The following is a 15896-nucleotide window of genomic DNA, read 5'->3' as shown; positions in this document are numbered from 1 at the left end:
TTGCACTTGATTATCTTTTTAAAGTGGTTCGGTGCTAATGCTCTGTTTCATTTACTTAAGGCATGCTTTGACTGCATATTAGAAAGCAGATTCACCCTTCCCCACTCACTGAAGCGTAAGTTAGCTCCTAAGTACTTGGTATGTTTTAGGCAATGGCGGAAATGATGGCTGAGAACTACCACAACATATGGGCGAAGAAGAAGAAACTCGAGCTGGAATCCAAAGGTGAGGTTGTCTAAAAGCCTCCACTCAAAAGCACTCAGAGCTTAACTGTGGGAGTGTGTGATGTGGGTGAAATAATTAGTCTTTTTAGCACAAGTACGCATAAGGCCTTCATTTTATTAGAAAGTGTCAAATGTGCCTGCATCAGATGCAAGGGGGAAATTCCAGAATTTCTTGACAGCTTGTGTGTGTTTCCTTGTGTCTCAGAATTGTGACGGTTTTCTTCCAGCCATTTTGGCATATCCATGTGTATACTTTGACTGATATCCAAGTACCAGACACTTGGACCGCTCCCCTCACCCCGGTCCTTACTCCAACTCAAATCTCTCAACTTGAATCTCTTTCCCCCTCACCCCTTTTTATTTGCTACCTTTGTCTCTTTTCTTCCATCTGGTCTGCTTACGTTTCTCTCATATGCTTGTCCTTGTCCTTTTCTCCTTTTCTAAACATAAAACTTGCAAATTTTATTAGCACCAACATTTTCAATTTAGTGCATCCAACACTGATGGTCTCTTCCATGGTTATTTCTTTGGCACAGTTTATGCATGTATTATGAACTGTGTATATGCGTCAAAGTCAGAGATACTCAGAAAATCCATGGCAAAACTGCACCATTTCATTTTCAGCTATTCTGCTGTCTTATCATCCCTGAATCTGTTTGCAGAAGATGAATCTGCTTTAGAAAAATCTGCAGGAAAATTCCTATTTTGCTTGCTTTGGTCATTGGATCTTCGGTTCTCTCACAGTGCACTTGAGGAATTTTGGAGGGGTTAGGAGGAAGTCAGGCACCATGAGGAGAACTTGCCTCATGAATAGAAACAAAGGAGTGATACCTGGATTATAACTTGGTGCTGGAGTGCTTGCCTACCATGCGCAAGGTGCCTGGCTCAATCTCCACCACTGCAGCTAGGAAGGGAGGAAGGAAGGAAGTAGGGAAAGAAAGAAAGAGAGGGAGGAAAGGAAGGAAGGAAAGGAGGGAGGAAAAGAGGGAGGGAAGGGAGGGAAGGAAGAAAGGAAGGAAGGAAGGGAGGGAGGGAGGGAGGAAATAAGTTAGAAATAAGGAGTGAAAGTCCCCAAACTATTATCAGTGCTCCCAAATTAGTGAAAAAATGTCAAGAGCTGGCTTTCCTTTCTGTTCTTTCTCTACTGCCATGTTAAGTATTTGTGCTGTGGTAATTTGTCATGTAGCCAAGACAACTGTGGAAGCTGAAGACAGATGAGGGAATCTTTGCCCTTCCATATAAACACATTCTTGAGCCAGGGCTAGTATGTTTGAGGCAGCATGAAGGGCTTTCTGAATATCCATTTACCCCTACTCAGCTGGTTCCTCTACACAAAACACCTGCACCCAAGTTATCAGAGGGAAGGAAGAGGGCTGGAAGAGCCAGCGGTAGTCCCAGTCACACTGCTGTTAAGAGGCACAGCAAAGACCTTAAGCTGTTGATCTGCCAGGCTGACTTCAGAATATGTGTCTGCCCTTTAGCTAGTTCTAATTCTAGTTCAGCAGTGGTCTGAGAAGCTAAGAAGGGTTTCAGAGTCAGAGATACTTTGAGTTCTTGGGGGTTTTAAATTATAGACCTTATTCATATTCATTCATTTATTCATTCATATTGTCTCTCTCTCTCCTTGGTTTCCCCCTCTTCCCCTTCCTCTCTCCTTTTCTCCCTCTCCCCACCTCCTCCAAATTAACTCACAATTCCCTAGAACTGAATGTAATAATGGAGTTTGAAATAGGTGCTTATTGATTACTCAATGAAATTTTTTTCACATCTGTATCCTGCTAAATCACATCTTTTATCCTGACACAAGTCACATGCCTATGTCCTCTTGCTGTTCACAGGATGTCTCACAGCATTATCTTCTGACAGCTGTTTTCTGCTGCTGGCTCCTTGCTATGCTGTGCTTTTCTTGGCACTGTAACTACAGAGCGTCACCTGATGGTTGTAAAACTGGGTGGGCGACTGCATTTCTGCAGGTGGCACGCTCACACAAAGCCAGCTCTTAAAAATCAGAGCAACAGCTTTGTACTTCAGCTGGCTTGTTTACTAGGAAGTCAAATTCAACATTTGTGATTGTGTTAGTAGTTCTGGGTCAGTTACTGTGGAAATGAATTGGATAGATAATGTTATCATAATTCAAACAAAATACTCATTTTCTGTTTTTCTTTCTCAAAATCCCTTAGCCGTTGTATTTCAGGATAATTTCGCATCCCACACAATAATATAGCACTTATATATGTTTTATGACATTTAAGTTTTGACAATACACCAAGCTATTCTGTTTGTTACTATTTTAATAGCACTCTCTATTATCAGATCTTTTTATCTGAGATTAACAGTATCTTATAATTTTACAAAAAAATTTAAAAATTAAAAATTTATAAATGTTTTTCTCTATTAGCTATTTTTAACTTAAATGCTATAAAGTTTTTAAATCTCAAAGAGCAGAATGCTTTAGTAATTCTCACAGGTCAGATATCGATTCTTGCTAGGAGTTACTGGCCAAATATTTTGTAACCAGTCAAATATTACATAATTGTGATGGATCAACTTTTTAACTTAGCATATCTACATATAGTTTTTGTGTATTTATAAATAATATTAGCATAAAGTGCTCTCTGATCTGGGAGCTATAATAAAAATTCCTTATCTAAGGTACATTTTGCCTCTGGGAAGCAGAAAATGAAACATAAACCCTAAAACTTGTCCTGTAATTTTACTAGATCCTTATGTGGGTTTGGTCTGTCTCCACTCCCCACATTCAGAATTCCTTAGAGCAGAGAAAAGAAAGTGTCCATTTCTGCCTCCTTGGTGACAGGGATGTTATTGTGCTGGCTATTCCAAGTCATTGTATGTTCACGTTTAAATGTCCAGTACAAGGCAGGTGCCCAGTCTTTCCTGGAGTGGTTTTCCTGAATTAACCAGGACACGAAAGGCACTGGAGGAGGAAGAGGCCTGCCTGAGTCTCTTGTGCTCTGTGTGTTGTTTAAACACATCGAAAGTTCTGTTGTGACATGCTGTCACCTAAGTGGGACTGTCACCTCGGATTGTGTTCAAATTACTATGGTGTGTCCCTGTTTTGCCATTCTCTTAGGAGGTGGGAACCATCCCCTGCTCGTGCCCTATGACACACTGACCGCCAAAGAGAAAGCCAAGGACAGGGAAAAGGCGCAGGATATCCTCAAGTTTCTGCAGATCAACGGATATCTAGTATCTAGGTAAAAGTTTGCCTCCTCCACCTTCTTTTCGGAAGAACGTGTTCAAATACCCCATCAGGTATTTGAAAGCTGAAAATGAAGCCACAGGTCTGTTCAAGCTTAGAGCTACTGTGTTCAAAATACACACGTTAGGGCCCGTAACTGCTTGCTGCATAGCTGAGGCCCTTTTGCTGTATTAAGTTGCTATCCATCATTTGACAAAATCCCTAGGCAAAGAATAAATTAATTCAATTCAATTACAAATCACACCCTGCTTTCGCAAAGGCAACATTTTATTCCACAGTAATGGGGTTCTCTCCTCCACCTTTATATGAGATGCAAAGTGCTCCTTTCAAGTTAAATTTGATTTTGCCTTGAGCTCCAAGACCGTTAGGTAATGTGAAAATCTGCATGTATGTGTTTTTCTTTTTACACAACTTTGCCATGTAAGAGACGTGGTCTGCACTGTCCACAGTTGACTTTTGCCATTACAGAGGGTTCAAGGACCTGGAGCTGGACACGCCCTCCATCGAGAAGCGTTTTGCCTATAGTTTCCTCCAGCAGCTCATTCGCTACGTGGATGAAGCCCATCAGTACATCCTGGAGTTTGGTAGGCACCTGCTCCGGTGGCTTGTTGCCCCATCTTTGTTGTTCTTAATGTTTACAACATCCATTGGGGTGTGAAAGGCACAGATTACTGGAGTGTCCAGATGTCACAAACACATCCTATCTGTCCTATACCAAGAAGGGGCCAACGGCCAGTAGACCAACTAGTTGCTGTAAGTGGTGAATTTGGAGGAATCTAGAAAGGTTATCATAGGTGATTCTTTCCTTCTAAACATCAAAATTTTAAGGCAGAGTAAAATCTATGAAATTAATTTTCTACTTGTTAGATTAAAAAAAAAAAACTTCTATTCTCAGGATTCTGGAGGCCTTAGTCCAGCTTTTCCAGGGATGGTGTTTATTCTGGAACACCTGCAATGCAGAATAATATTTCATTATACTTATGGGGCATAGGAGAGCCTCTGCCCGCCCAGTGCCACCTCACCACCAGCATGTGACCATAAACCCCAGATGGGAACAGACACGGGTGGCCTTCCCTACCCCTGTCATTGTCTGATCTGCCTCAGTCAGCCCGGCTGAGGTGAAATCTCTTGAGGGCGTCTGATCCCTTCCGGATCTGTGGCTCTTGTAGTGTGGCTCTTGTAGTGGTTCCATATTATTTTCTTTTTCACTGTCAAAGTTTTATTACTTTTTTTCTCTTTGGTACTGGGAATTGAACTCAGGGCTTCACACATGCTCACCTGCTAGGCAAGTGCTCTGTCACTGAAGTTATACCCCCCAATCCTTTTGTTTTTATCTCTCATCTATCTATCTATCTATCTATCTATCTATCTATCAGCTATCATCTATCAATCATCTATCTGTCTGTCTATCATCTATCTATCATCTATCTGTCTATCTATCTCTCATCTGTCTATCTATCATCTATCTATCTGTCTATCTAGCTCTCATCTATCATCTGTCTGTCTATCTATCATCTATCTATCATCCATCTGTCTGTCTATCATCTATCATCTATCTGTCTATCTATCTCATCTATCTGCCTATCTATCTATCTATCTATCTATCTATCTATCTATCTATCTATCTATCTATCATCTCTCTGTCTGTCTGTCTATCTATCTCTCATCTATCTAGTGGTCCTGGTTTTAAACTCAGGGTCTTGCACTTGCTACACAGGTGCTCTACCTCTTGAACCATGTCCCCAGCCATTTTTGCTTTAGTTATTTTTCAGATATTTTTGCCCTGGCCAGCCTGGATGTGATCCTCTTGCCTGTGTTTCCCACATAGCGAGGACCAGAGGCACATACCTCCCTACCTGGCTTGTTGGTTGAGCTGGGGTCTTTCTTACTAACCTTTTGGCCTGGGATGCCTCAAGTTGCAATGTTTCTAATCTCACCTTACAGAATAGCTGGAACTGTAAGTGTGTGCCACCATGCCCAGTCCTTAGTTTGCTTTTGAGACAGGCCTGGAACTTGCCATCCTCCCGCCTGTGCCTCCTGGGTAGTTGGGATTACAGGCATGTACCACCATGCCTGATTCTGCTTTTGTTTCTAGTCCTCATTTCTTCCTTCCTTCAAGACATTTCCTCTGAGATGATCCCCCTCAACCCTTAATTGCTGTTTTTCTTAGGATTTAAATTTAGCCTTTGGACCAACATCAGATTAAAGTTTATAGAAATTTGAGCTCTGGTATTTTCTTGTTCGTGGCCACCTGCATCCTGAGTGGAATTTCTGAGTGGGATTCAAGATATTCCAGTCGACTGTCATTCTCATAAACAGCTTAGTTTTCTTTCAGCCTTCCCTTTATTTACAGTCCAAATGCTGCCCTTTTGCTCTCTTCTTAAACATGAAATCTAACTGTGCAAATTAATTTATGATGCACAATCTCCCCGTCACTCATATATAATTATGAAAAATAAGATTCCTGGTTGATCCTAACAAGCAGCCAAATTAGTTTGAATGAATGAATTTCAACCCAAGAACAAAACATGAGGCTGGGGTAATTTTTGAGACTTTCAGGCATAAAGTTGAATATTGAAAATTCTGATCTCCATTGAAAGGGATTAGAAGGGTATCAACTCTAAGACGAAATATTTTGGGCCAGCAAAGAGAGAAAAATTCATTTGGAGAAAGGAGTGAGAAAATTATTAATTTTTTACCATCGTTTGGAGCACAGAAACACACATTTGAAGGGTGGGAATGAACCAGCAGTATGTGTGCACGGGGAGTGGTAGGCATCCCCTCCAAGGATTGTTCTTGGGGCTGGTACATTTCATCTCTTCCTAGTAGAGGATCTTATAGCTACAACACCGGGGAACAAAGTCTGCAGTCACTAAGCCCAGCAAAGAAACAGTTCTTCAGTTTCTGATGTGGCATGTCCTTCTTCAGATGGCCCTGAGTTCCTCTGTTAGAGGGACAGGCAGAGAACTGGGGTGGTCACAACCTTCATTTATTTTAATTTCTCTCATAATTACAAATAAAACCACTCTATCTCTTTCTCCTTTTTCCTTGACTTTTTAGGATAGTTTTAATTTATTCATTCTTAGATCTAAGTTACTATGATAGTAAGGACTTGCTGTGCAGTTTTCTTTCTTTCTTTTTTTTTTTTTTGTTTGCTGTAGTCAGGTTTGGACTCAGGACCTTGCACTGGCCAAGCAGGTGCTCTGTCATTTGAGCCACACCCCCATCCCTTTTTTGCTCTAGTTAATTTTTGGTTAGAGTCTTCAGTTTTTGTCCTGGGCTAGCCTTAGACCATGACCCTTCTACCTAAGCCTGCCATGTAGCTGGAGGCTGTTCCACCATACTTGGCTTGTTGGTTGAGTTAGGGTCATGTCAACGTTTTCCTGGGCCAAGCTTGACCTGCAGTCCTTCCAGTCTCTGCCTCCCACGGAGCTGGTATTACAGGTATGTACCACCATGCCTGGCCTTTAATTTTTTTGTTATACCATAGACCAGAATCTCTCCAAATCTTTTTCATGCTCTGCACATAAGAATTTTTGTTAACATGTGTAATGAAAGAAAGGATATTGCTTATTTAATTCCTTGAAATAAAAGCAGATTTGACTGGCTGTGTACAAAACTCTATCTTGACATACTTTACATGGGACAGTCCCTTATAAGAATTTGGCTGTTTTGCTTAATGTGCTTGAGAGAGATTTAATGCCAAAATAATACAAAAATAATATTTCTCAGTGTTAAAAAGTCATCATTTTCTTACTTGTTCATGAGGAGGACATTGATCTGATACTATCAAGTGTTACCTGTCTTCCCTGAATTTATGTCTCATATTTGATAAAGTGTTTTTATTTTTATTTCTAACTACAAAAGAAATTCTACTTTTCAAGCAGAAACAAGTTAGAGTCTTATAAAATCTGGAAACTCTACTTACAAAATCTTTTATCCAAGTCTGAATTTTTTAGCTCTTCAGTTTGTTTTTCATACTGTCATGGTCACTGGTGTCATTATTACCTCTTTTGTATGCACAAAGAAGGTGACAGAGGCCAACTTCTAAGCTAAGTGCAGGAGGTCAATCAGTTCTTAACCTTGACTCATATTCAAAACCACAGGGAAAAAAATGTATTTCTGCTTCCCTTATTGAAATTATCTTTTGACATAGGTGGAAAGTCCTTTATCCTTCCCCAGAATGCTAATTTTGCTGTGTAATATTAAAATTGTTAGCTCCTCCTCACCACAGGCACTGGCTTCTTGTAGCTTTTCAGTCGGTCTATTAAAATCAGAAACTGCCAGCCACATCTTGACTCAGGGTGGGGTCAAAACCTGCCAGTTACGCACACTTAACTTCTACTCACTGCTCTCCCCTCTGTGACCTTCCTCTCTTGAAGATTCCTGGAGACGTGGGATTTTGACTTTATTCCAATTTCTCCCAACACGTCAATAAGACATCAAGGCTATGTAAGGTGTATTTGTGCTTGTGACCATAAGTATGGGCTGTTGTCAATAGATTTTATGTTTGGATTTGAGTAATTTAAAAGATCTTTTTTTTTTCTTAATTGATGTTAGCCTTTCTGTTTTTGGTTGGCTATTCAGTTTGGCGAGACAGTATATTCAGCAAAGCATTCTAAACTTTGTGTTTTGGTAACCATCTTGGAATATTTGAAGCATACCAAGTACCTAAAAACTCTTTCTTTCTACAGATGGTGGCAGCAGAAGCAAGGGAGAACACTTTCCCTATGAACAAGAAATCAAGTTCTTTGCCAAAGTACAGTATACAATCCATCTTGTTTTTTGCTTCAATATGTGTGTTTACAAAATACTCTCATTAGATCCTTGCCTCTTTCCAGAATGTGCTTATCTATAAATGTTCGTTTCACTACCAAGTAAACATTCGCTGACAGAAATAACAGCATGAGTCATGGGGGAGCGATTTTCTGCCAGCGTGTTTAGTCACACTTCAGCTCCTTCAGCTCCTTCTACTGTATTCCTCAAATGACTTAGCTGCTAGAGGCAATCCAAGTCAAAAAGTTCTGATTCTTTGGCTTCCTCGTGTGTCAAAGATGAAACACTTCCACTTCTTAACATTTGAATATGTTATGATGTAGCATTTTATATGAACCTTTTATAAGGAAGGGAAGCATCAGTTAACTTGTCAATGTACACGTGACAAGAATCTTTAGTGTGACTCTATCGTGGGACCCCAGTCCTACCGTTTTACAGACAAGGAAACAGTCTCAGAGGATCCACTGTTCATACACAAAGTATATCCCATTGTCAGTATTATCAATTCCATTTTATAAGGATTTGTTGAGGATTGCTACATTTCTGGAGCTTTCAACACTTCCTTTCAGCCAAGAAGGGAAAGAGATTAAGGGTTGCAAAGCCTCCATATTGGGTACCTTCAGTTCTTCAGAATTTATTGTATCCATGTTAGGCAATAGACTATGGCCTGGGGATAGTCACAGAGACACAATGGCCTTGAGTTAGCACTCCTGTTTACACTACCTTGCAGTTAATATGAAGACCTGATTATTGCTGCCAACTTTCTTTCAGTGTTCTTGCATTTGGTGATAATTACACGTCATTTGCTATAAATACTGCATTTTACGGATTTTAAAATGGCATGCTTTTTGGTTAATATTTGACTTCTATTACATTTTTTGGATTATACTCTTCACTGCAAAAATTTCTCTTGTCTTCTTTATTCTATCTACATAGCATTCAGAGTCTGTTCCATCCATTTAAAGATTTGGTTTTTGATTTGTGTTAATGATAAATAAATTGATTGATCACTTCCAGCCTGTGTCAATTGTAATTCCCCTTGATAGCCAGTTATCAGAATGCTGTATATTTGTTGCCTCAAACATGCCTTTAAAATATACATTTTAATCCTGGCTGTTGGGAAGATAGGGATCAGGAAGATTGTGACTCTAGGGCAGCCTGGGAAAAAGTTAATGAGACCCCATTTCAACCAACAGAAAGGTGGCTGTGGTGGCGTATGCCTCTCACTCCAGCTACATGACAAGTACAAATAGGATGATTGTGGTCCAAACTGTCCCAGGCATAAAATGTGAGACCCTCTCTCCAAAATAACCAAAATAGCCAAAGCCAAAAGGGCTGGGAATGTGATTAGAGTGCCAGCCTGGCAAGCATGAGGCCCTGAGTTCAACTCCAATTCCATGTGTATATAAACTATAAATATATAAAAACATGTCTATAATATATGTTATATCTATCTCTCTCTATATATGTACTTTCATATTGCTACCTACTCAGTGCTGCTGATAGTTTTGTTTACAGATACATGAAGGGGCTTAATTTCTAGTAAGTCTGTAATTCATTCATTCCCCTTATTTATTGAACACCAACTATATGCCAACAACTAAATTCAGGCAATATTTGTATATTATAGCTTTTAAGGACAATAGATAAAAGCTTGTGTATTACTCACTTTTATAGCTATAGGAAAAAGAGCATAATTAAACATACTTGACTCGAATACTGGTACTGCCTCTTATCATTTTTATATATTCATTCAACACACACTCATCTAGTACTTGGTATGAGCCCAACAGGCAGGGTCCTATGTTCTGGAAAGTCCACTGGAGGCAAAACAGACCACATGCAGGCCTCGGGGCCAGGAGAGGCGATGATGGGAGCAAAGCAGAGATGCTTCCTGCTCTCTTGTACTTCATAGGCTCCAATCCAAAACTATACATGCAAAATGCAAGATTGCCAAAGCTATTGGAAGAGCTGAGAAGGTGACTTTTCCCCAGTGTGGAGCTTAGCAAAGTTTCTTCCCTCAAGTGCCACTGAGCTGAGGTCCCTGGAGGTGACAGGAAGCGAGAAGAGCATTTCTCTCAGGGGAATGGCAGTGTGAGTGGACAGAGGGAGGATAGCCGGGCCAGCAGGATTAAGTCTGTGCAGAAAGGGGATGTAGGACAGATGAGCTGATGCTGCATCTCTTACAACCCTCACACATAGTAGGGACTCAGTGTGCCGTAGTGCAAGGTTATTTTGGAGTCTGTTGGGGATTGAATAATATTGTATGGAAATATTGAGTATGCCTCATTTTGAGAAAATGCTGAGACTAACTCCAGACTGTTGAGAGTCTGCTTGTTCCCCATCATCACACCTACACCCCCGCAATCCGCATGCACACACCCAAAATGGATACAGCAGAGACTCAGGGACATCCTTTGACAGGGCCTGGCTGCAGGGCCTATGACATGGGATACAATTCTGACTGCTCTGAGCTGAGGTGCTTACTCACCCCCCACAGATCTGTTTTCTTTTCCTTTCTTTTAGGTCGTTCTTCCTCTCATTGATCAGTATTTCAAAAACCACCGCTTGTACTTCTTGTCTGCAGCCAGCAGGCCTCTGCGCTCCGGAGGACACGCATCCAACAAAGAGAAAGAGATGGTAACTAGGTAAAGAGCCAGAATCTTAAAGCCCATTATTTGAGCTCCCTCTATGTGCATTTGGGGCAGGGGACATGGGGACCTTGAAGGGGGGCCATGAGAAGGGTCTCCTCCCCAATCCTCTGGTCCCCATTCTCTTGGAATCTAATACTAGATGGTCACAGGGACCATTTCTGGAGATTATGGTATGTGCCCTGTGTGTTCAGTTTATTGCTGCTAAAGGTACTGCCAAACAGAAAAAAGAAAATATTGTACAAAACAGAATCTATAAGGGTTTGCTCTCCAGGGTCAACCTCCCTCCCCTGAACCCCCCCAAAAAAACCCCAAATGAGCAACAAAAAGAACAATAAAAAAACCCATAATCCATACATGGAAGGAATCTATTACCATATTAGTATTTATGAAGAATGATGCTTTTAACCTTAGTTTATTTAATATTTCTGTAAATCTATTATTTTTCACGGCCTTTATTTTTTCAGAAGGCAAAATCTTACTTATATAAACTGAATTTGAACAATAGTATTAAAATAATGACCATCCTGGAAGGGAAAGGAGTACAGATACACCCTTGGTAAACATTTCTCTACACTGCGCAACCTGGCGTCTGGACGTCCTTCCCATTTGTGTTTAACACCCAAGTATTCTTTATAGGTTTTGTGATTCTGCTGGGGTTTTGGGGTCCGCTCTGCTCCCAGTTCTGTTAGCGCTTAGTGCACATGACAACTGATTGCTGAGTAAGTCCATCACTATTATTACATTACTCAAAGTAGAATGTATCTGAACAAAATTTCTGTAAAAGCAAGGAACTTACATACAGCAGAAAACCAGAGAGAAGGCAGGCTTTCCTTGCCCTTGACTTTGATGCTGTGCCCAGTAGCAGTGCTGTGCCAGTCTGTTGGACAGAGTGAGAGGAGATGGAATGAGATGGTCACCAGCGGGTGGAAAAGAGGAAGGATTTGCGTGACGTTGGAGTATGCCACTGGGATGGAATTTTCAGCTCATCTTTTCACCCATTCTACCAACTCCACCGTGCCAGTCACATGGTGTAGGGTTGCAATAGCTTTAACGATGTCTTCCAACCTCCTTGTGTAATAATTTTCTTCTGAGGTTGATAAAACTGCTCAGAGTGAAAACAACAAAGAGGACCAATTCCAGTGGCATAGTTTGCTCCCTAACTGTCACCAGATGGACAGGCAATGTAGTGTCCCCACTCCTTCCCACTTGGGCATGGCCTTCCTCCTGCCTGCCCCACAGGGAGATGGCTAGCCCCTCAGCAGTTCACAAGCTCTCTTGTCCACTTCCTTGGATCAGTGACCTTGTGGACTGGGAGTTCACACAAGTAGCTAGGAAACCCAGAGGCACTGAGTTCCCATGAAACATGGTGAGACCCAGGCCACCTGAGGTCCCCTACTCTTTCTGGGCCTGCTTGGCCTTCAGTGACAGAAACTTCTCAGGTGGTTGTTAACTCTGGTGTCACTTAATTACATAAATCAGGAGAAAATAGACAAAGAAAACGGGGAAAAAAATACAAATAAATTGATGCAAGCTCTGCTTTCCCCTAATCCTCTCTCGTCTTTTATTATCTCCATTCAGTGTTGGCTTTTACTCTCAGAAGGGTTTATCAACCACACAATATACACATACCAAAGCATCAAATTGGACACCTTTAATTCACACAGTTTTATTTGTTAATTATGTCTCAGTAAGACTAGAAACAATTCAGAGAACTGTACACCAAAAAAAAGAAAAGAAAATTAGCTTGTTTCCATTTCAACTTGGCATCTCTCAGAGAAGAAATCAAAATAATATTGCCCTTCTGTGCCACCCTCATGTAATATTTGTGCTGAGACCCTAGACCACATCTAGATCGACCTCTCTAATACACTGCACCAGTGTCATTGCAGTGTAGTTTCTTTTGTGTAGTACTGGGGTTTGAACTCAGGGTTTCCCACCTGCTAGGCAAGTGTTCTTCCTCTTGAGCCATGCCCTTACCCCTTTTTGCTTTAGTTTATCTTTCAAATAGGGTCCCATGCTTTTGCCCTGGCCTGGCCTCAAACTGAAATCCTCCTAAATTATTTCCCAAAGAGCTGGAATTATAGGTGTGTACCACCACACCCAGCCTTTCATAATTTTATCTTCCGTTTTCTTCACCTAATAGAAAAAGGACTGTAAATTTTACATCTCCCATTAGCATTTCCAAAAATGGAACTCAAGCCCTTTAAGATTCCAACACATAAAAAATGATATGCTTGATCGTAGTAATTTATTTCATGACAGTACACGACAGTCAAGCATATGAATTTAACCTCAGGAGAAAAATATATAGCTGGAAAAAATGCATATGGTAATGATATCTTAATTATGATACATGTATATGCAAAATTATGTGTAGCCATTGTGATAAACATGTATTATATAATTATACATATGAAATAATAACTTTGGAAAATCATCATGACAAAAATAAAACAAGTTCAAATAGTATCAACCCATCTTTCAAAAATAGTAAAACATTTGTAAATGTGGAGAAGTACTGGTAAGAAATAAAGTTAGTTTTAACAGTTGTTTTCTTCAGACCATATTTGGAGACTTTTTTGTTTTCAAAGTTTTTTTTTAAATGAAAATTAAAATCTTTTATAATAATGTTTTTAAATCATCAATAGCACCCTTACAATAACAAAACCAAATGAGTAATTTCTTTGACATGTTTAAGTGGAATCACTGAAATTTATCAATGTCTGATCTCTTATCAGCTGAGTTAATTATTACAGCCTTAAGAAAGTAAAATGGGTAAAAAGAAAAACCTCATCAGTCAGAATGCATAGGACAAAGCCTGGCCCGACCACAAATTAACAGCAATACATTTATACACATGGTGATCACTCCCGGATGACTTTAGTTCGTGTTTAACAGGCTCAGGTAACACAAGTTTCATGGGTGTACACTAACTGCTCCACAGCTAATGACTCATGTTTCCATGAGATGCTTAGCTATGTGGTCCCCGGTGCTAGAAATTATGCAGGGAGCATTTGCTGTGACTGATGCCAGGAGCGCCATGTCTGCAAAGAGTAGGGTGTGGTCTGTGTCTTCCTGGATGAACTGCAGTAGCTCAGCACACGAGCAAGCACGGGGCCATGGCAGAGGAAAGCCCCAAGGTGCAGAGAGATTCACAGCATAGTCAGATCTCTCTGGAAGGCTTGGAGGGGCTACAGGGTGTTGACGCCATGGCCTTCACAGATAATTTAAAGAGTATGCAGGGCAGAGGTAAGGACGAGAAGGTTCTGCAGATTTACATGCCCTCGTCAATAAAAGATAGGGCCTGGTAATTTGGGAAAAGTGTAAATTATATAGGTTGTGATGTCTACTAATTTCCAGAACAAGCCTACTTTTTAAAACAATTTAAAGTGTGTTATTCTTTTATTCCCCCACTGAATTAATTGGCAGTAAGATGCCATTGAAGAGTTGGAAGTTGGAAGTTGGAAGATGATCCAAACTGACCCCTAGGAAGGACATTCTTGCAGCAAAAGCAAGACCTGGACTGTGGCAGGCGTTAGGGGGCCAGGGCAGCAGTGCAGGCTGTTGCAGGAGTGTGGCTCAGTTAGTTCAGGGGTGCTGCCCTCCTGGGTTGTTCAGCAGACACTTCTGAAGGCTTGCCTTGAGGAGCCTAGGTCGCAGGTCAACATACTACAGACAAGGACACAGTTCCTAATGTGATGAAGTGCCATGGAGGAGACATGTATAGACACATGTGACCATTGACGAAGTTGTGCTATCAGTGGAGACGTTTGGAGCCAATGTGGGAAACATGAGAGGGAAGTCAGAGTGACATAGCAGTGAGGAAATGGGAAGCGGAAGGAGGAAGTCCCACATGGCACTAAAGCCTCAGCTCTGGATAGCTGGAACATGGGTGGTATCACTCACAGAAACAGACTTCACAAAAAGAACTAGTTTCCAGAAGAAGAGGTTAAGCTTGGTGAGGTGCTTATTGAAATGAAAGCAATTCACTCAGCTGGACGTATTTAGCATGCAATTGGAAATGTGCCTGAGGGTCTCCTGGAAAGATTTGGGCAACAAGTAATGGCTTTAGGAATTATTTGCTCACATGCACTGCCTGCAAGATCACATGTCATGTTCAAAGCTATGGAAACAGATGAAACAGAAGGACAAGAGAAACAAAAAAGTCTGAATCCCAACACTTGGGAAATGATTACAGCTGGAGGACTTTTAGAAAAGGGTATCGAAGAACAAGAGGGGCATGGTTAGTTGCAGAGGAAGGGAACAATATTTCTATGAAACAATACCCAAGGGGGAAAGGGCTTCAAAGATGCAAGCATGATGCAATGCCAAAAGCCACAGAGCTCTCTATGAAGCAGAACAAGAAGTTATTAGATTTGCTGATTAGAGAGGGGACTTCGTGAACTTTGAGAGTGTTTCAGTACAAGGCAATGAACACCTTATCCAATTTTGAAGAATCTGGATAGTGACAGGAAGCAGCAAAAGGGGACCACAGTTTTATGGGTAATATTTTTTAGAGAAAGTGAAAGTTTAAATAAACTTTATAACAATTGAACCTCCTAATCTGTACAGAAACTGTGCCCCCAAAATGAGTGGTACAGGGGGAGAAAGAAAATAATATATCTTTGTGGAAGATGTAACCTTCTTTATCTGTATTTCTCCCTGGTGGCACTTGTGGTTAGGGAGCAGCAGAGATGGTAAATAAATTGTTTTCTCTGACATAGCCTTAGTCATTAAATACAATCTGGTAGAATGAGATACAGTTGGGTTTTCCACCAGAGAAAGCACTATCCCTGGTCTGGATTAATTGGGTAAAAACATAACTCCTGGCATTATAAATTTCCTATCACCAAGAGTTCATGAGAGCGTGTTACCCTGAATACTGGATAGTAATAAATAAGAGACATCTCTTAAAATAGATTGGAAAACAAGGATCCAAAGTGTGTGCAGTCCTAAATGTATTTCATCAGAGAGATTCAGATCCTTCTTGGCTGAGTTAGCATGTGCAGTGGGCATCCATGA

General features: G+C 40.8%; 1 protein-coding gene across 13 annotated transcripts in view; it reads left to right on the top strand.

Moving 5' to 3' along the window:
- The window catches only part of Ryr2 (ryanodine receptor 2), a 591935-nt gene that overhangs the window by 454309 nt on the left and 121730 nt on the right, over positions 1–15896 (top strand). For all 13 annotated transcript variants that reach the window (XM_074056805.1, XM_020157460.2, XM_074056803.1 and 10 more), the window contains 5 exons: positions 150–225; positions 3316–3439; positions 3913–4028; positions 8139–8203; positions 10747–10868. In XM_074056805.1, coding sequence (XP_073912906.1) covers positions 150–225; positions 3316–3439; positions 3913–4028; positions 8139–8203; positions 10747–10868 — 503 coding nt within the window. The remainder of the gene's footprint in view (positions 1–149; positions 226–3315; positions 3440–3912; positions 4029–8138; positions 8204–10746; positions 10869–15896) is intronic.

This window comes from Castor canadensis, chromosome 15 (genome assembly GCF_047511655.1).
Source record: "Castor canadensis chromosome 15, mCasCan1.hap1v2, whole genome shotgun sequence".
In the NCBI taxonomy this organism is placed as follows: Eukaryota; Metazoa; Chordata; class Mammalia; order Rodentia; family Castoridae; genus Castor; species Castor canadensis.
Note: the sequence above shows the minus strand (reverse complement) of the source record. Positions and strands in the feature narration are given on the sequence as shown.